This window comes from Triturus cristatus, chromosome 1_1 (assembly GCF_964204655.1).
Source record: "Triturus cristatus chromosome 1_1, aTriCri1.1, whole genome shotgun sequence".
NCBI lineage: Eukaryota > Metazoa > Chordata > Amphibia > Caudata > Salamandridae > Triturus > Triturus cristatus.
In genome coordinates, this window is record NC_140579.1 from 760,590,685 (window position 1) to 760,612,833 (window position 22,149).

The 22,149-nt window shown below is 50.0% G+C and overlaps 1 protein-coding gene across 1 annotated transcript in view; it reads right to left on the minus strand.

Annotated features, from left to right (window-relative positions):
* EFCAB3 (EF-hand calcium binding domain 3) overlaps window positions 1-22,149 on the minus strand; it is a 270,968-nt gene that overhangs the window by 233,022 nt on the left and 15,797 nt on the right. Inside the window, exon 4 of the mRNA XM_085649724.1 lies at window positions 2,161-2,286. Within this exon, the coding sequence (XP_085505850.1) occupies window positions 2,161-2,286 (126 nt within the window). The remainder of the gene's footprint in view (window positions 1-2,160; window positions 2,287-22,149) is intronic.

Below are 22,149 nucleotides of genomic sequence, written 5' to 3' on the forward strand. Positions count from 1 at the left end.
CAGTGTACAATGTGCCACTGTAACTAAGCTATACCTGGCTAACGAGCCCTAAATAGGGTGAAGCAAGACCTGGGTTGCTTGTGTTCCATTTCGGGGAGGACCTGAACTGGCAGTTCCGGCTGGACTGTTCCCATTGGAGCAGGGTCAAGACTGATTTGCAGTTAGTTGGGTCCAAACTGAAGTGGGATGGTGTGCAAAATAAATATGACTGGGATGCACTACTGAGTGATTAACAGTGGCTTGGATTAATTCAAGCATTCCATCCATAGCTTTGTTTGTATACTTTACAGTCGCCGTAAGTAGGACGGGTATGTCTAGATGTGAGTACCATTTACATTGTGCCACTGGATCCAAGCTGCAACTGGCTGATGAGCCCTAACTAGGTTCAAACCAGTCTTGGGTTGCTTGTGTTCCATTTCAGGATGGGCCTGGCCTGGCTGTTTGGGCTGCACTGTCCCTATTGGAGCAGGATCATATGACTATTTGCATATGTCTGGGCCCAAATTGCGGTGGTATGGTCTTCAAAATGATGATAAACAGTGATGTGGCCAGAGTGATTACCAGTGGCTAAGATTAATGCAAGCACTCCATCTGTCACTTTTTTGTATTACTCAGTTCCTCATGGAAAGGTGACACAATTTTCAGAAAGGCTGCGCAAACCTAAAGCACCAGTTTATCAGAGAAGAAGGCAGTGCACAGAGGCAGCACTCACAGTTCCTATAGCTCAATGATGCGATGCACAGAAATGATTTTAATGAGGAACACAGTCTTCAGATTTAGGAGTTTCAAGTTAACCTGGCTCCAACATGTGCAATATTGATGACAAAAAGTGTAACTGGTAGCCAATGCAGCTGATGAATACACTGGAAGATGTTGTTAAAGTTGCTTTTTTTTTTTAGAATCAAGAAGACCGAAGAATATCGGATACATTGGAACCAGACTGCCTGACATTCTGGGAGTCCATTTCTACCCTCTAAAATGTGGTGGCATAGCAAAGCTTGGTGATCATCAAGGCACCCACCAACATGCGATGGTAAACCAGATTCATGAAAAAAAGCATATTTTCCAGCTGGCAGAGAACGTGTAATGAGGTTGGGACCATTGAGCCTATGCAGGTTCCAGAACTAAAAGAAATCCTATATTGAATGCGTTTATAAAGAAAGAAGTAGAGTGACCAAAAAAGTAGGATCCATTTGGGTTTTTTTGATGAATGAATCAGCATACAAGGGCTTAACAGGAATACCTTGGTTTTAGTTTAATTTAGCACCGAGTGGGGCTATTGACCTGTAGAAAATTCTGTGGTCATCAGCAGATATTGTCAACACTGAAGTATGTTGGACCTCATCAGATTGACTAAAGATGAGAAAAGCTGTATTATTTTCTCTGCTCTTCGATGCAGCTCTCATTTGAACTTGAGGGTCATATCCTCATAAGAACCATATTTGGATCAGTGCCTTTCCATGTTGTGGCCAGTTCCTTTTAAACTGGCCAAGTCAAAGTTGAGCGGTTTGTGGGTGGCCGTAAGCTCTGGTTTCGGACATGGATATGATTTCATTCAGGACCATCACCTAATATAAAAACGTACTGGCTGTGCATTGTTTCCATTTGGAATGGTCTTGGTTTCTGGTTCCTCTAAAAAGTAGCAGCAGACTATACAAGTTGGGAAATGGGTAAATTGGAATGTAAGAAAGTAATAAACAAAACTATTGCTTTGTTGCCCTATTCAGAACTTCTAGAACTATTTTAGTAGGTGGAAAAAGATAACACTGTCTGGTCAACATGAAAATCTTAAACCAAAAAAAGGAGGTTGGGTTGTTTTGCGCAATGAAAGGTGTAAATTGAAAGCCAGACATTAGAAACACAGTAACTAGTGCAAAAAATAAATACTGCACCCCAGCCATACAGTGAAAGATTGCCTATCCCTCTAAACTGCACACATGCAATATCGAGACATCAGTACAATCCGTGAAATTTGCCTGAGATGAATGTGTGTGGTAGATCTGAACTCTTGTTATATTGTTTATTGATTAAATCCAAAAACAAAAGATGTTTTGCCCAGGAGTCTGTAGGAAATTAATATTCTCTAACTACCAGATCTATCCTGACAAGATTTAGGCTCATGCTTGTTGAAATCACCCATTTCATTTTTTGGGGGCATACCTTCCTCCTGAGAAGTTGTAGATCATTAATTGTCAGGTTGTGCAGCTTCCATGCAGGTATATCCAATTTGATCTGCACTGTGTTGTGTCGCATTCTATAGGCCGCTCTTAGCTGGGCAAGGTTTACCTAAAATAAAAAGCAGTGTATTCAGTCATAAAATATCTCAGTTAAGATGGCCAAGTCATACCATAGACCTCAGCCGATATACTACCCAGAAAGCATCATACTAACAATGAGTTATTATGCATTACCCACTTACTCTAGGATTCACTCTACGAGAAAAAAGTGTCTAATACATAACCCACAATCATTTGCAGTAAGTCCATAACAATCCCTTAGGAGCAACTAGGTAGCAGATACTGTGTTGTACATTCGCCATATATATTTACTGCAGTTCATTAATGGAATATGCTGTAGTATCAGTGTCAGACCACAGGGGTTACTGGTCCTCATTCATTCGTGCTGTGGTTGTTTGCCTCAGACGTCCCGGGGTGTTGTCCTACTACAGAAAAACTGCGTCAAGAACAAACCCTACGGCATTTGACACTCAGTGGTAATGATGGCGAGCATGTCACAGGCTTTTGAGGGAGGTAGAATGGGGGTGAGCTAGCTCAGAACTCAACAATACCCAATCAGCACTATAACTAATTTCCCAATTTATTAAGTAAAAGAAAAATCTACACACGTAAAATGCAATATCCACAGAACAGATAACAAGTGCAAATATCACATTGGCTTTTGGGCTACTGCACCTTGGATTCAACCTCATCTTTCCCACCCTCTACGGTGTCCTCTGCCCTTTAGTAACGCTAGGCAGGGGTTGCCTCAGGCTTTAGAGTTTCTCTTAAACATGTATCAAGGCTTAAGTGTAAACTACCCTTTAGTTCAGTATGTAGCGCCCAGTTAACCAAAAAGTCCCCTTGCAGCACAGTTTCATCCTGTCAGCTATCAGGGAAACACAGCACAGTTCTCGTTTTGTTCCCAATTCAGTGATAAGACACATCGGCTGGAGGTATGGCCTGTGATCAGAAGGGTCGCAGCAGAACACCTGAGGGGCTGCCGTCTGACATCCTTGCAGATGAGCGCTAACGATGATCAAAGGTCTCCACTGGCTTTAGGATCTCGAATGCGGTGCAGCCGATGTGATGCTCGGGCTCAAGGTTACAGGAGCATAATTGATTTCAAGCAAGCAATGATCCAGCCAATTTTTTAAATATATTCACTTTCAGCAATACAAGGATGTTATTATCATTTCAACCAAAATATATGGAAACATCTACAAAAATCGACACTAAGCATAGAATATGCAACAAACAGCAACTTTGCTTACCAAATTAAAAAGCTAATAGCCCTTGCCTATGTACCAACAACAAAAGTAGAAAACCACAATAATTTACTGATCGAAAGTCCATTTTACCAAGCCAACAAAGCCAAACTAACACCCTTGCTTGACTACTTCGAAGACACCTAGGTAGGAAGACTACATAGATCAGGGCACCAAAGACAACCCAAATTCCATATCCCCTGGTGGAATGTCTATGAAAGCACCCTAGCACAAAAAGCTACAACAAATAACGCAGTGGAAGGATAGCATAATGGCATCCAAGCCACAATAGGAAAAGTACAACCAACTCTCCACAAACTAATCAAATCCATCAAAAAAGAACAAAGGGGCTGATTACGATGGCGGTGAGCCCGCCACCGACAGGCTGCCAGTGGCGGGTTCACAGCCATCGTAAGGCCATTTTCATGCCGCCATATTATAATGGCAGGCGGTACCATGGCGGTCGGAAACTCAGACCACAACACATCCAACAGGCCCCTTGAGCCCGCCGGTGCTGTGGACGCCCTCGTATTCCCATAAATGGTGGGGGTGCTTAACAGGCACCACCGTTGGGATTATGATGGTCCATCCCCGCCAGCCTTTCCATGGCGGTTCACCTGCCATGGAAGGGCTGCCAGGGATGGACGTTGGGGGCCCGTAGCAGGCCCCCCTTACACCCGGGCACTTTGGTTTTGGGGTTGGAGGGCAGCTATGGGACCCCCCTACATTTCCCTGCACCATGTGGCAGGCACCTCATAGTGCCTGCCACGTAGTGCAGGGAAATTTAAAAAGTGCATTTATAACATTGCGGTGGGTGCTGCAGCCAGCAGCGTCCACTGCAATGTTAAGTATGGCACTTGCCGCCACCTTGGTGGATGCTGCATCGTAATATCACCTGTGGGACAGCCGCCTTGTAGGCAGGCAGTCCCACTCACCGAGACAATGGCGGATGGACTGAAGTCTATTCGCCATCGTAATCAGCCCTAAAGTTCCCAAGAATTAAGGATAGAACAATCCCTAACTTAAATAGGTCCTAAACTTAGTAAACAAATAAAAACAATGTACGAATACCTACAGTACAAAACTACCCAAACATCAAAGGATTAGAATATCTAGATACAATAGCCAAATCTATACTTTAAAAAATAACAAAATTGCAAACACCATTCACTATAAAAAAAAATACAAAACCATCAAACAACATATTTCTACTCATTTTTAAATTAATAAATATAGCTATGTCATTTAATAAAGATCTATATCAAAATATATGACATAATATAAGTATTAAAATAAAAAATAAACAAGCAGGGGGGCGGAGCTTGCCTGAGCTCAAGATGGCCGCATTCTGAGAGGGCTTCGATGAGCCATCTAACTATCTGTTAGGAATCCTGCACCCGTTGTTAGTAATTTAACCAAAATCAACAGGATAATAAAGCACTGTGCGTGTGCTGTCTAATGAGTCTACGCACGCTTTCCAGCACTGAGTAAACACAGAGGTAAGACAGTCTGCAAGATGAAGCCGGACTGAGGACGAAAGGGGCCCGGCCGTACACAGTAAGCGCATCGGCCTGTTGGTGACCTCAGTTTCGCCGGAGTCCCCACCTCATAGCACAGATCGGAGGCAGTGCATGCTGCGGTGGACCGGGCTATGAGGCCACACGCTAACACGACGATCCACCATTGACCGACTGCGAGCCTCAGTGATTCATAGCACGGAGACGGGGCAGCAGAATATCCCCACCGCATGCGTGGACGGAGGCAGTGGCGGGCGGAGGACGGAGTGAATCGGCACTCTAGCTACGGCCGGTAGCCAGCGACAACGCAGCGGTAAGGCGGAGGGTGCTACAAGCTGCCGGAAGCTCCTAACAGAAGGTCACAGAGCAGCGCCATTCAGTAGCGAGGGATGGGAGGGAGCAGCGCCACAACGTGGAGCCCCGGGAGAGGATTAAGGGCGTATTCCCACTGGGGATTAGTTGATCTTCACAAACTTGTGAACTGCATTGAACGGCATGTTGAATTAAAGAGGGCTAACTGACACAGGAAGGAGCAGACACGACCAGGGCTGGATCAAACTGAGGGGCATATAAACTGCTTTACCGAATGGAGTTTGGTGGCACAGTGAAGCAGGCTTAAGCAGCAGAGAACAGTCGACGCACTGAAAGGTGCAGTGGAGTGTGCGAATCGCCAGGCGAGTAAACTAAATTGTACAAAAAGGAGTTGATAGTGCGGACTTCCTAAAGTTTCACACACGCAGTGTAGTGAATGAAGCAAGAGCGGTAGAGGGCCACTAAGGACTACCGCCTGTGGCAGAGACGAAATAGCGCAACCCAGAGGGCCTGTGTGGCTCACTGACAAAGCGCGCACAGAGCAACCCTTGGTGGAAGTATTAGGAAGCAGCTTTGGACGCATGCCACTTACTACACAAGGTACCGTGAGATGGTAGCTCTGCAGGGTTGCTGACTGACCTGGGTGGCGGTTCACTGAAAGTCCAAAACACTGTCAAGTGGGGGGGCGTGAGAGAGTGTACCGCTGAGAGAGGGAGGAGTGTCCCAGAAAGACACACAAATTCTTACACATGCCCTGCAGCAGCACTTTTATTGGATACTTGAACACTCAGAGGATAGTAAACATGGGGAAAGTGGACAAAACGCAACCAAAGATAAACTTTGAGCAGCGTAAAACATGAGGGAAAGTGACGGAAGGAGAACAAGACGCAGATCCATCAAAAGAAGGAGAAGATAGTAGTGAAGGAGATGTAAGACAGATGTTTGCAGAACTACAAAAAAGTCTAACAGCCATAGATGGAAAGATAGACTCACTGCCATAAAGAATGGATCGTGTGACTGAAAGATTGGATAAACACGCTGAACGATTGGATATGACAGAGAGAAGGGTGACGGAGATAGAAGAAGTGCAAACGGAAACAGACTCGGCGCAAAAACAAATGACGAAGCTCCTGAATGTTTTGCAAGATAAGGCGGAGGATTTGGAGGCGAGATCTAGGAGGAGCAACCTCCGCATTATTGGACTGCCGAAATCCACGCCAAATAGGCAATATGGAGATCACACGAAGAAATTGCTGGTGTCCCTCTCAGGCAGAGAAATCTTATCAGAGATGTTCATGGTGGAGCGCGCCCACCAATCATTGGGACAACGCCCCCCGCCGGGTGCCCCTCCACGTCCCATAATATCGAAAGTACTGAACTATAGGGACAGGGATGCAGCACTACAGGCAGCTAGAGATAAACGTGACTTGCACTATGAAGGATCCACGATTTCCCTTTTTCCAGATTTTACCATGGGGTGCAAGAAGCGAGGAGACAATTTGCCCTGCTGAAGATACAGCTAAGGGAGCACCATCTGGAATACGCTATGTTATACTCTGCTAGACTGCGAGTTAATATGCAAGGAAAATCTAGAATTTTTACTGACCTCAAAGTACTGCAAAAAGCTCTCAAAGAATATGTAAAAGCAGGGAAGCGAAATCCTAATGCAGAGTTGCAGCAGGAAGAGGAGCAAGAAGATCCAGAGTAGATGGAGACAAAAATTATCGGACAGATACTCAGCTATACCCAGTGTATGGTCTGTTACAAGTTCTTAAGGTTTGTGAAGATAAAAGGTTAGACTTGTAGGAGATATAGCGGTCCCACAGGAGACTTATTTATGTTGTAGGTTGCTGATGGAAGCAGTAGAGGGTACACTAGCAATCAGCATTGGTAAATAGCACAGTCGTGTACCTTGAATTTAATGATTATAACGAAATAACTTATTAGAACAATAGAGAAGAAAACGAATGCTATATCTTTTTATGGCTTTTTTTTTTTTTTAGCAGTAGCAACAGTAACCGGAACTAGTCACTTAGCTGATCTGGTTCAGGCGAGCAGGCAACATCCACCCATGTGTGTTGACCACTGTAAGAAGTGCAGACTAATCAGTTTTACAAGTTGAGGAAGAATTGCTCATACATGTTGTTTTCAAAATGTTGGGACTGGAGGGGGGAGGGAGTGGGACAAGTCAATCGACTATGCCAAGTTGAGGGGGGGCCTAGCTTGGAAGGGGGATTGTTTGAATTATAGTACGACATTTGATTGGAGACATCTCGAGAGGCAATGTGTAGTATATGTTAAAAATGGAGAAACAATTAGGCAATGCAACAGAATTAGTGGTAACGTAACTCACCAAGTACAAGTAGAAATGACGCAGAGACACAAGGATAATATAAAACTACTGACATGGAATGTGCGTCGTCTAATTGACTTCAGGAAATTAAGGACGGTGATGTCATACGTGGATAGACATGATATAGATATAGCGTTACTACAGGAAACATATTTGCCTAATAACAGTAGTATGCTCACGAACAGGAGGATACAAGGTTCTTTCATGCAGCAGGATTCACCACACATGTTAGGGGGGTGCGAACGTGGGCTGGACGGAAGTCAGGAATTCAGCTAGAAAATTGGACTCAGACCAGGAAGGTCAGTTCATGATCACTACATGCAGGGGCTGAGGACTGGATATTGTAATTGTAAATGTTTATGGACCAAACTACAATAACCCACAATTTTATGAGAAACTGCAGGAGAAGCTGAGTAAATATAGTACACTGCCACTTCTCTGTGGTGGAGATATTAATTGCGTAATGGATCCAGAGCGTGACCGCTCGGGTGGTCCGTCGCGCCAGCTTACAGCGGCAGCTAGAGCCGTGCACGAAGCACTGCTGCGACTAGACCTGGTAGATGTATGGCAGCTTCGTTTTCCCAAGCAAGGTGGCTTCACGCATTACTCAGCCCCCCAAGACCTGCATACCAGGATCGATTACTGGTTTGCCTTTACATGTGTGTTGTGTTCAGAGTGCCACATTCACACATTCTAGACATGTCCATTGTGTAAATTATTGTGATTCTTTAGGAGTCACAATGTATTTCTTTGGGGTGTCAAAAGTACTCACAGGTCTCTGAGTGTGGGGACACATTCTGCATTGGCATGTGGTATTTGGCCTTGGGTGCGACAACACTGTTTGGTTCACAGTGAACAAGAGGTGGCATGCCTTCATAGTCTTGCTGTGCTCAACTGATCCCAGACACTAGCTTCTCATGACCTTGTGATTTCAAGTTATTTGCTGTGGTGTCCTAATTTTCATTGTTTCCAAGTGGCATGGTGGGTCAACCAACTGGGGAGTGCAGGGCTTACATATGTGGGGAGTATTATAGATGTTACTCATGATGCCTTTCCTGATATGCACTGTTGCCTATTTTGTTTGGACTCATGTGTCAGATGTATACAGGTGACTGATTTTTTTCCTGTCTCTTCACCTTGCCCACAGCATCATCGGAGGACACCGAGGGAGACACCGGCATGGACGTGGAGGAGGGATCGAGCTGTGGTGCCACCACTGCTGAGGAGTCGGCAGACTCAAGTGGCACCGAGGGCGAGGGGAGTGAGGCGGAGGACCTGCCCAGTACCAACACTGACTACGAGGCTGACGGGTCCGAGGCTGAACTCCCTGAGGGGGCGGAGGCTGCTCCAACAGCTGGCAGCAGCACTCCATCCGTACCCGCCCCCTCCATTCCCATCACCGCCCTCCCACTTGCTCTGGTCCCTTCTGTCCGTGCTAGGCCACACCGTGTCTTCTTCGTGCCAGGCAACGCACCCCCTGCCCCTGTCCCCCCTGCTGCCCTCACTGCCGAGTCTGTGGACATTCAGCGGCAGTTGCAAGTTGGGCAGACATCGATCCTGACTGTCCTCCATGGCCACACCAGACTGCTGACCCAGATGGTGTCGTACATGGAGGGCATGTCATCAGCGATGTCTGACCAACGGATGTTGCTGAGGTCCCTGAACACGTCACTGACGGCAGTAGTGAGTCACCTGCAGCGCTGCATCCCCCCCTACCCCTGCCCCATCCACAAGTTCCACACCCATGCTTGTCCCAAGCACACCAAGACATCCACACACACGCACCCCACCAGACACAAGCAGCACACCACCACGTAAGGGCAAACGCACACCTCCTGACACGCACACTCGGGGGGAAGCAGGCACACCCACTGGGTCTGGGGCACACAGGCAGGCATGCAGCCACAGTCCTCGTCCACATGACTCACTCCCCAGTCCCTCCGATGTCACTCCCCTTGGCTCCCCTGCCCCAGATACGGAGAAGGAGGCCTACTTTGCTGGGCTGGGCCTCAGCCCCACTAGTTCACCTGGCCGGAAACGGTCAAGGCACTCCACGGGTAGGGGAGTTAAGTCCCCCAGCCTGTCCACCACCTCCCCCAGTAGCGCTGCAACCCATCCCTCCGCCCCCCCCCCCCCTCCTTGGGGCCTGTTTCTCCGGGTGCAGGGGAGACGCTTGAAGAACTGGCAGAAGTGTGCAGCGCCGAGCTCACCTCCACCTTTGGCGCTGCCCCACCCCCTGTGGTGGAGTCGTCCGTCCCTGCACCCACCACACCTACCCTTCCCCCTCCTGTCCCCTGGGATGCCTGGTCCTTCCCACCATGATGCCCCCCACCCAGTCGACGACACAGAGCCTTCTGATGTGCAGACAAGCTAGGGGAGACGCATGGCCATGTGTCCCCCCCCCCCCCCCCCCCCAAGGACTGATGATATGGACTGGCCATTGGCCTTTGTGAATAGTCTCGTTTACACATTATTATTTTCCTGCTGAATAAAGCATTTTCTATTTTCGTTAGAAAAGTCTTGCATTTCAGGTATTGATGTTGATGCTGATGCTACAGGAGTTGGGGGTGTTATGTTTCAGGGAAATGTTGTAGTCTGCTGCTCATGGGGTGGAACCTGGTATCTGTGTGCCATCACAAGGTCTCTGCAAAGATTCTTTGTCGTGTATGCTTTTTGTGTTTGGAGACATTGTCCCAAGGAGTGTTCCTTTGTTAGACCTGTCAGCCCTTTGGGTGGTCCCTCCTCATCATTATTTATTTTGTCCCACTTCTGCCTCAAACCCTGTTATAATTTTTCCTTTTTGGGAACCACCAGACTTTTTGATGCAGGGTCAGGGAGCCATTTTCCCTACCCCTGGAACTTCTGTCTGAGGGCCTGAGACACAAAATGGTGGCCACCCATTGTCACCTGTGACATCACCAGAACCCACTGGGGGTTTCTAGAACCTTCTGTAACATTCTAGAACCCTGTGACAGTGGGAGGCAGTTTAGAATGTTGGGAGGCCATCTCAGAGTGGCAGTTGGCAACTGACTGGAGAGGAGAGAGGACACAGAGATAGAAGGAGGTCGGAGTAAGGCAGCAGGGGTGGAAACCAGTGCTTGGAGTGGGGTCCAGAAACCCACCCTTGATGCTAGTCCCTACTGACCAAGCCCAGCCTAAAGCCCTGTGTGGGACCAAGACCAGAAGAACCATCTTAAGGATCTGAACATTTGGAACAGGCCTTAAAGAGGAAGAACAGCAAGCTCCTGACCTGTTCAGCGGTGTCCTCCTGAAGTCCTGACGTCGAGAAGCCTGGAGACCTGGGGCCTGAGGTAGAGAAGCGGCGCTGACAGAAAGCAGACGTCGTACCCGGAGCCGTCAGAGGTCGAGTGAGGGCGCCGACGGAGGTCGTGGAGAGGCACCGGAGGTCGAGTGAGGGCGCCAACGGAGGTCGTGGAGAGGCGCCGGAGGTCGAGTAGGGAGTCACCTGAGGTCGAGTTGAGGCGTCGACGGGGGAGTGAAGTCCGCCCACCGGAGTCGCCGGAAACTGAGGTGAAGCGCGCCGGAGGTCGGGAGTGGAGATCGTACTCCGGAGACACCCGGAAGCGGGGAGACCGTGTCCCTGCGACGCCGGAAGGCGACATCGAGTCAAGACCGCCCAGCGACATCGAGTTGAGGCCGCCCCGCGACATCGAGTCGAGACCGCCTAGCGACATCGAGTCGAGACCGCCCAGCGACATCGAGTCGAGGCCGCCCAGCGACATCGAGTCGAGGCCGCCCAGCGACATCGATCCGGAGCCGCCTCACGGCGTCGACACGGCGCCGAGCGGAGCCGATCGTCGAAGAAGGGACAGTAAGTGGTAGAGGGGGCGTCTGAGGCCCCGTGGAGCCCTAAAGACCATCCTAGGGGTTAGAGGGGTGTTAGGACCAGCCTGGGAGTGCCAGGGGTGAACTGAGACTGGTACAGTGACCTCCATAAAGGGCTGTGTAGTTTGGAGGGCCAGATCTTTAGGTTACCCTTGTTCTGCCTCAGTTTAAGCCCCAGCCTTGACCAATCTAGGTGGGACACCCCCATGCCATCCAAATGACCACAAGCTGGGTATGGGCAAAGTAAGACCAAGTGACCTCATGAAAGTGATCTGATCTGTAATTGTCATTGATTGCTTTACCTTATTTATTGAAGGTGCTTTATTTATTGTCTTCCACTAATTTATTCTTGCACTGTATTTATTGTCTGACAGTATTTATTTGCCGTCTGTATTTATTGCACATCTATTTATTCTTTGCTTAATGATGACCTGAACCTATTTGTTGAAATTCCGAAGTAGCATTGTTTATTTGACCTGCTCTTTTGAAGGAAAATCCTATTGTATTGTATTTATGATGTGAAGCCTGCAACTAAGAGAAAATAAGATAAAGACATATATATTTTTATCTTGACTTCCATAATTTTTACGGTGTAGTGTCGTTTTTGGAACGGATGAACGCATGGTTATTGTGAGGGTGTGACGTACGCTTAACACGGTGCCTGACCCCCAACCGCTCGAGCCAAGCTACCACTGTGCTGGGAACCTGGTGACTGCTAACCCGGTTGTCCGGTTTCCAACATAAAATTGGTGTTCAGCGGTGGGATAGAGCTGTGCTTGCGTCTACTCGACAGTAACTTTGGGTAGTCCATAGGCCTACACCGGGAGTTTTCTCCAAGCGGACTTCCTGATTTTGAGTTTTGTTTTTTCCAAATTTACTTCTGGTGGTGGGAGGAGGTATTACAAAAGGTACCCTCCTGCATAGCTTCTGTAAGCAACTGTCTTCTATCCTGAGTGGGCAAAATGGAGTTTGTGTTGGAGGATGTGGAAACTTACACTGTGACCCAACTCAGAGAGTTTTGTCAGCGAGAGGGGGTGTTTTGTCCCCAAGGTGCAAAGAAGGGTGAGCTCCAGACCAGCTTGAGGGCTTGGGGGGAGGCACGACGAGAAAGTAAGGTTGAGAAGGAGGATAGGGATGGAGAGCCTGTCAGCGAGGGGGCTGGTTTGTACCAACCTGAGGTGGGGAACCTATTAGCGGGGCCCAGAACACTTTCAAGGAAGGGCAGCAGTGTCTCTAGCAACGGCTTATTAGAAGCAGAATTAACTGACCGGAGGGAGAAAAGACAGCTCACCTGGGAGTTGGCGAAGCTGGAGAAAGAAAAGGAGGAACAGAGGATGGCTCACGAGTTGAGGCTCAGGGAGATAGATCTCCAGATCCTACGGGTCGGGGCACACACTGTTCCTAATGGTGGCAGCGAAGGCAGAGAAATCACCAGGGAACCCAAACCCTATCTGCCAAAAGACATAGTAGCCAGCTATAGTGCGGGAGATGACATCGCCAAGTGGCTAGCGGCCTATGAGGTCTCTTTAAGAGCCCATGGGGTTCCAGAGAAATATTGGGGAGGGGGATTGTATAAATACATGCCTCCAGCTGGCAGGGATACATTATTGGCCCTGGAGCAGGATGAGCAGACCCACTACCCCACCATGAAAGTGGCGCTCGTGAGGAAGTTTGGACTTACACCCGAGAAGTACAGACAGAAGTTCCGGGGTACCCACAAACTGGGCACACAGAATTGGGTGGATTTCCTGGACTATGCAAAGAAGGCATTAGAGGGTTGGATACAGGGCAGCGAGGTGAGGGACTACGAGGGGTTGTTTGATTTGATGTTGAAGGAACACCTGCTCGAAAAATGTTTCCCTGAACTGCGTCAACACCTGGTGGATAGCAAGCTGACCAATCCCCGGAAGCTTGCTGAGGAGGCGGACATTTGGGCTAGTACCCGGGTGTCCACAAGGGGGACTGGAGGGGACTCTCAAAAGACCGGACAGGGCGCCCCCCAGAAGAAAGAGGGGGGGGGAAGAAAACAGAGTTCTCTAAAGGCCCCCAAAATAGTTTTCAAGGGAAGGGAACGGGATTCACCCCTAGGGCTAACCCACCCAGAAACCCTAATCCTGGCCAGAGTCAGCAGCCAAGGGTTGTCCATTGCTTCGAGTGCGGTGGTGTCGGACACTATAAGGGAGATGTGAGGTGCCCGAAAAGACCACCCCCTTCCATCGGAGGAAAGGCCCCCGGAGTAGCTAGTGTAGTGCTCGGGGAGGAGATGCCTTTAGATAAGGGAAGGGAGTGGGCGGGTGTCACTTTAGTGTCCCTGGGAGAACAGGAGATGGTTCCTAAGATCCAGGTGCCCGCAAATACCACAAAGTATGGGCAGTGGGTCACCATCAACGGCCAAAGAGGGGAGGCTCTGAGAGACACAGGAGCCAGTACGACTATGGTACGTAGCCAACTGGTGTCTCCAGAGCAGGTGATTCCGGATGTACTCCACCCTGCCGCGATGGCTGACGGCAGAATGGGCCACTATCCGGTGGCCGAGGTTCCATTTGAATGGGAAGGGGTTGCAGGGTTGCTTCGAGTTGCCGTAAGCCCTGCCGTGCCAGTCGATTGTCTGCTGGGGAATGACATGGAGCATAATGCTTGGAAGGAGGTGGAATACCGGACTCATGCTGAGATGCTGGGTACACCTGACTGGGCCTGTGTCAGCACAGGGTCTGCGACTACCCGGAGGGGGAGTTCGTTTAGGCGGGAGCCTGGAATAAAGGCACCGCCGGCTGCCGACCAAGGGAAGAACCGAGGGCAGGAGGAGCCTGCCTCGGCATCCGCGCCCCGTGTGACGGATAGGCCACCGGAGGTGGTGGACCAGGAGTCCGCGGAGGGGGATGTTACCGAACTGGAGAACCTACCCATCCCGGCTGAGTGGCACGTGGAGGGAGGGCCGACCAGGGAGGAATTCTGCAAGGGCCAGAGGGAGTGTCCTACCCTTGAGGGACTGAGGCGACAGGCCGAAGCCCAGGCAGCAGGGAACGTTGAGGGGAACTACAATATTTACTGGGAGGATGGCCTCCTCTACAGTGAACCCAAGGCACCCATGCACGGATCGTCACGGGCCTTGGTTGTCCCTCAACGTTATCGAGCCTTCCTCCTGGAATTGGCTCATGAGATCCCCTTGGCAGGACACCTGGGGCAAGACAAGACCTTTGCCCGGCTTGTCCCACACTTTTATTGGCCTCAGATGAAAGTGTCGTCCGACACCTATTGCCGGACGTGTGTGTCTTGTCAAGCCAGTGGGAAAACAGGGGTGAAGCTGAAAGCTCCCCTGGAACCACTTCCTGTCGTTAGCACCCCCTTTGAAAGGGTGGGCATCGACATTGTGGGTCCATTAGATCCGCCTACTACAGCTGGTCACAGGTTTATCCTGGTTCTGGTGGATCATGCCACACGGTACCCAGAGGCTATACCTCTGAGGACCATTACGGCACCTGTTGTGGCTAGGGCCCTGATGGGAATCTTTACCCGAGTGGGTTTTCCCAAGGAAGTTGTGTCTGACAGGGGGACCAACTTCATGTCAGCATACATGCGGGCCATGTGGAAGGAGTGTGGAGTGACCTACCGGTTCACCACTCCTTACCACCCCCAGACCAATGGTCTGGTGGAGAGGTTCAATAAAACCTTGAAAGGCATGATCAGAAGTCTGCCTGAAAGCCTGCGGAGGAAATGGGACGTCCTCCTACCCTGTCTATTGTTTTCTTACAGGGAAGTGCCACAGAAGGGAGTGGGCTTCAGCCCCTTCGAGCTTCTGTATGGGCACCCTGTGCGTGGACCTCTCAGCCTGGTGAGAGACGGATGGGAAAGAACTCCCAGAAAGCTTCCCCAGGACGTGGTGAGCTACATGCTGGCCTTCCGGAGCCAAATGGCTAAGTTGTGGAAGCAAGCTTCTGACAACTTGGAAGCCAGCCAAGCAGTAATGAAGGCGTGGCATGACCACAATGCTCACCCGGTGGAATTGGAGCCTGGCCAGAAGGTGTGGGTGATCGAACCAGGAGAGCTTAGCGCCCTCCAGGATCGCTGGTCAGGACCCTTTGAGGTGTTGGAGAAGAAGGGTAAGGCTACCTACTTGGTGGATCTGAAGACCCCTCGCCAGCCCCTACGGGTGCTGCATGCCAACCGCCTCAAACCCCACCATGAGAGGCCCGAAGTCATATTGCTGATGGTGACTGACGGAGCAGAGGACGTGGAAAGCGAGCCTCTCCCCGACTTATTTGCGTCTCAAGAGAAGGATGGGTTGGTGGAGGGAGTGATTCTCTCCCCGTCCCTAACTCCTGAACAGCAGGAGGACTGCCGCCAGGTCCTGGGGCAGTACTCTTCGTTGTTCTCCCTTGTTCCGGGTAGGACTCACCTGTGTGTCCATGACGTGGACACAGGAGACAGCCCACCTGTGAAGTCAAAGATCTACCGGATGACAGACAAGGTGAAGGCCAGCATTCACAGTGAAGTCACTAAGATGCTGGAGCTAGGACTGATTGAACCTTCCAGCAGCCCCTGGTCCAGTCCGGTGGTACTAGTACCAAAAGCTGCACCACCGGGGGCCCAACCGGAACTGAGGTTCTGTGTGGACTACCGGGGACTGAACTCAGTAACCAAGACTGATGCTCATCCGATTCCAAGAGCGGATGAATTGATTGACCGGCTGGGAGCTGCCCAATATCTGAGTACCTTTGACCTTACTTCCGGGTACTGGCAGATCTCTCTGACTGATGGAGCTAAGGAAAGGTCAGCCTTCTCCACGCCCAAGGGCCACTACCAGTTCTGCGTGATGCCCTTTGGGCTCAAGAACGCACCTGCCACGTTTCAGCGTCTGGTGAACCAGATCCTCACTGGAATGGAGAGTTTCTCTGCTGCTTATCTGGACGACATTGCCGTCTTCAGTAACAGCTGGGAGGATCACTTGCGTCACCTGCAAGCTGTTCTCCAGGCCCTGAAACACGCTGGTTTAACGATCAAGGCCAGTAAATGCCAGATCGGGCAGGGGTCGGTAGTGTACCTTGGACACTTGGTGGGTAGGGGAGCGGTGCAACCCCTCCAGGCGAAAATCGAGGCTATCATGGCCTGGGAACCCCCCAAGACTCAGACTGAGGTCCGAGCTTTTCTGGGCCTCACCGGATATTACCGCCGCTTCGTGAAGGGGTATGGTACCATTGTGGCCCCCCTCACGGAGCTTACGTCCAAGAAGCAACCTCGACGGGTAGTCTGGACGGAGGCTTGTCAGCAGGCCTTTGTGAAACTGAAGCAAGCCATGTGCGAGGCCCCGGTCTTAAGGGCCCCAGATTTTTCCAAGGAGTTCATTGTCCAGACAGATGCATCGGAACATGGCATTGGGGCAGTGTTATCGCAACTCAATGAAGAGGGTCTGGATCAACCCGTGGTCTTCCTATCCCGGAGACTACTTCCCAGGGAACAGAAGTGGAGTGCAATAGAGCGTGAAGCCTTTGCCGTGGTATGGGCTCTGAAGAAGTTGCAGCCATACCTGTTTGGCTCGCACTTCCTAGTTCAGACCGACCACAGACCCCTTCGGTGGCTGATGCAGATGAAGGGGGAGAATCCCAAGTTGCTAAGGTGGTCTATCTCCCTACAGGGAATGGACTTTCAGGTGGAGCATCGGCCTGGAGTGGACCACGCCAATGCAGACGGTCTCTCAAGGTATTTCCGCCTTAGTGATGAGAACTCCCAAGGGGTTGGGTAGCTCTCCCCACTTTCAGCTGGGGGGGACGCGTGTTAGACCTGTCAGCCCTTTGGGTGGTCCCTCCTCATCATTATTTATTTTGTCCCACTTCTGCCTCAAACCCTGTTATAATTTTTCCTTTTTGGGAACCACCAGACTTTTTAGTGTTGATGCAGGGTCAGGGAGCCATTTTCCCTACCCCTGGAACTTCTGTCTGAGGGCCTGAGACACAAAATGGTGGCCACCCATTGTCACCTGTGACACCACCAGAACCCACTGGAGGTTTCTAGAACCTTCTGTAACATTCTAGAACCCTGTGACAGTGGGAGGCAGTTTAGAATGTTGGGAGGCCATCTCAGAGTGGCAGTTGGCACAGAGATGGAAGGAGGTCGGAGTAAGGCAGCAGGGGTGGAAACCAGTGCTTGGAGTGGGGTCCAGAAACCCACCCTTGATGCTAGTCCCTACTGACCAAGCCCAGCCTAAAGCCCTGTGTGGGACCAAGACCAGAAGAACCATCTTAAGGATCTGAACATTTGGAACAGGCCTTAAAGAGGAAGAACAGCAAGCTCCTGACCTGTTCAGCGGTGTCCTCCTGAAGTCCTGACGTCGAGAAGCCTGGAGACCTGGGGCCTGAGGTAGAGAAGCGGCGCTGACAGAAAGCAGACGTCGTACCCGGAGCCGTCAGAGGTCGAGTGAGGGCGCCGACGGAGGTCGTGGAGAGGCACCGGAGGTCTAGTGAGGGCGCCGACGGAGGTCGTGGAGAGGCGCCGGAGGTCGAGTAGGGAGTCACCTGAGGTCGAGTTGAGGCGTCGACGGGGGAGTGAAGTCCGCCCACCGGAGTCGCCGGAAACTGAGGTGAAGCGCGCCGGAGGTCGGGAGTGGAGATCGCACTCCGGAGACACCCGGAAGCGGGGAGACCGTGTCCCTGCGACGCCGGAAGGCGACATCGAGTCAAGACCGCCCAGCGACATCGAGTTGAGGCCGCCCCGCGACATCGAGTCGAGACCGCCCAGCGACATCGAGTCGAGACCGCCCAGCGACATCGAGTCGAGACCGCCCAGCGACATCGAGTCGAGGCCGCCCAGCGACATCGATCCGGAGCCGCCTCACGGCGTCGACACGGCGCCGAGCGGAGCCGATCGTCGAAGAAGGGACAGTAAGTGGTAGAGGGGGCGACTGAGGCGCCGTGGAGCCCTATAGACCATCCTAGGGGTTAGAGGGGTGTTAGGACCAGCCTGGGAGTGCCAGGGGTGAACTGAGACTGGTACAGTGACCTCCATAAAGGGCTGTGTAGTTTGGAGGGCCAGATCTTTAGGTTACCCTTGTTCTGCCTCAGTTTAAGCCCCAGCCTTGACCAATCTAGGTGGGACAACCCCATGCCATCCAAATGACCACAAGCTGGGTATGGGCAAAGTAAGACCAAGTGACCTCATGAAAGTGATCTGATCTGTAATTGTCATTGATTGCTTTACCTTATTTATTGAAGGTGCTTTATTTATTGTCTTCCACTAATTTATTCTTGCACTGTATTTATTGTCTGACAGTATTTATTTGCCGTCTGTATTTATTGCACATCTATTTATTCTTTGCTTAATGATGACCTGAACCTATTTGTTGAAATTCCGAAGTAGCATTGTTTATTTGACCTGCTCTTTTGAAGGAAAATCCTATTGCATTGTATTTATGATGTGAAGCCTGCAACTAAGAGAAAATAAGATAAAGACATATATATTTTCATCTTGACTTCCATAATTTTTACGGTGTAGTGTCGTTTTTGGAACGGATGAACGCATGGTTATTGTGAGGGTGTGACGTACGCTTAACACGGTGCCTGACCCCCAACCGCTCGAGCCAAGCTACCACTGTGCTGGGAAACTGGTGACTGCTAACCCGGTTGCCCGGTTTCCAACATCCTTCCTCTATGGCACCTGACATCTTCCCTGCAGAGAGTTGCACAATCGTTGTGTTGCCCTGTGTCTACATTTCCTTTGTTGGTGATGGATCCCTTGAACTCTGGCCATGCCTGCTCAGCAATGTCTCCGGCTGCATCGTCTGTGCCATCCTTGGTACTCACTGTACTTGTGTATAGAGTATTTTGCCATGCCTTCATGGAGAAATTGTCCCTTTTCCGCACAATGCAGGTGTGTTTTCCCAGCCGAGCACACATATGGTACTTGTTCTGCTGGGTATTTGAACACCTGACTCACAATTGTGGGCATTGTATCTGTGGGAACTCCACCCTATTCCTTCCAAGAGAGACAACATCTTGGTGGCTGGCCCAGCACCTGAACATTCCTATCAGTCCTGGGATGTGCGTGTCATACTTTGATATTTGGGACCGCGTAGGAGACAGGGCCCTACCCCTGTTTATTCATGTATTAGCAAACCGCGATTGGTCAATGCGGTATTTACAAGCGCTTTGCATAACGTCCCATTGCCAAATGCACTATGTATACGTTATTATACATTGACTCCGTGGGTTCCATCTTGGAGCGGTGGCCATCTTATAGTTGCCCTCACATAGACAAACACATTATAAGCAAGTATGGGCCTTTAGAATACATGTACTTTCTGCTTGACTTCTCCATGACCTGGGCAGCTGGTCTCCGCTGCCCCAGGTCAGTCCGGTCTCACGAGCTCCCCATCCTCCGGCCACCTGTGATTAGCATCAGGGCATGACACACCATAAAACCTTGTTCATCCCACGCAAGCCTCCGGCTAATCTCTTTCACACCTGACTGTTCCTGCTTTATGGCCTGTTTTTCTAAACAGGAGCTGCCCGTGTTCAACTAGGGCCTGTTGATATCTGATGTGGGATCTGAGCCTTGCTGGGTAAATAATTGCGGGCTGGCTTAACTGGAATGTGGGATGGTCATCATGACTCTGCTCTTTCGTTTGTAATATATACTTTTGAATGACCATACCATAAACTGAAGAATGTGTGCCTGAAGCACAAGAATCTGTATATAAGGGAAGACTGTTTTTTGTTCTGGAGACTGCCTCATTCAGTTGCTAAGGCTTCTGTGCGACGTAGTCTCACTCATTTGAGTTTAATAAAGATGTCTTTTCATATTTCAGCTTCTGTTGCCAAGTTCTTTGTGATATTATCAAGATATGCAGAATTTTATAATACCACATCAGGAAGTACTCGAAGTCATAGGGTGCTACCCCTAGCACCTCTGGGGTCTCAAAAATTGGAGTACTTCAGGCGTGACAGTGTGTGTTCTGTTTGGCTCTCTTAGTTTAGTAGGCAGTGCTGGCTCCACCTCCTGTGGTGCGTCTGATGTCCCTGGCCTGCACTGTGAAAGGAAAGAAGGAGTCTTGTCAACAAAGTGCTCCAGGACTGACCAGAACTGGTTTGGACTAGGCAAAGGAACAAAGAGAATATGAGTATAAAAGGAGGGACCCAGACCCCAGAACTTTAGATCACTTTGGGAAACAAGAACCTTTCCTGAGGAGAGGAACCAGAGAAACTGAGGGACTATCCCTAGCTGCGTGCTATTTGGGGGATTGGCCTGCAGTGCTTGCTTGACTGCCAAAGAAAGGAGAAAGGACTTTCAAATCAACTTGTAAAGGATCTCCAAGGGCTTGAGATAGAACTTGCCTCCTGCTGAAGTCTCAGGGAAAACAGACTTCACCCACCAGCTCCCCAAGAGTTCTTTTGAAGTGCCTGCTGTTGTGCTGGGCCTTTTGAGGGACTGCGTGTCGCAAGGAGCTGGAAGCGCTACTCGCGAAGAAGAAGCGTGTGGCTGCCACAGCCGCTGTCGTCGCATCACTGGAGAAGGGCGTTGTCGCTGTCGCTACGCATCACAGAAGCGCCTCGCATCGCCGGAGAAGTGTCGCCGTCGCATCAGATGCCGTCGCTTCATCAGAGAAGCTTGTCGCCGCCGCAGCAGCTGTCGTCGCATCGCTGAAAAAGGGTGTCGCCACAGCAGCTGGCGCATCGCCGAAGCGTCTCGCATCACCGGAGAACAGTGTCGCCGTCGTATCAGACACCGTCGTATCACCAGAGAAGTGTGCCGCAAGGCCTGTTGCGGCTCATTAGAATCATTAAGCCGCCGTACGGCCACCAGGCGTACATGCATCGTGTCGCATCAAGAAGAAGACGCCATTTTGTTTCATTGCACCGGATCTTCATCGCATCATGGCGTTGCGGGCCTTATCACCACGGAAGCGCAGTAAGAAACCGACGCATCACCTCCCCATGCCGAGAAGAACTGACGCATCCCCTACGCATCAGTAGGGACCCAACGCATCACCGTTCTTGCGTGTAAGGAACCGACGCATCACCTTCCCTGCAACACTTTTGTTGTATAGCGTTACGCATCAAAAGGTACATTGAACTTAAAGTGTCGTATTTACCATCTTAAGAGAACTAAGCTATCATTTTTAAAGTACAGTATTGTGGATTTTTGTCATTTGTGGTCTTGGGAAAAGTCGATATAAAGAATACTTATTTTTTATATAAAACCTGTATGGTGTCCATCTGTAGTGTTGTCACTGGATTACTGTATGTGTTCACAATGCTTTACACACTGCCTCTGAGATAAGCATGTCTGCTCGTGCCAAGCTACCAAGGGGGTGAGCAGGGGTTATTTTAGGAGTGTACCCCATTACCCTGACTAGAAGCAAGGGTCCCTATTTGGTCAAAGGTACCTACCTCTGCCACCTAGAGACCCCCAGTTCTAAGAAAGTGCTACTACACCTACACCTACTAGTATGGGAGCACTAAACAATCCAAGACTGCTCGTTCACTAATCACAACACAATTTTCTTTCGTAGTTCTATCGTCATGCCTGCTATGAAGTGTGGGTGTAATTGTTTAATTATGTTTAATGTAGATGGGGTGTTAAAGGCAGAAGAAAGCATAATCCTGGTCTCTGTCTTTTTGTTACGAAAGCTTATACATTTTCCATTC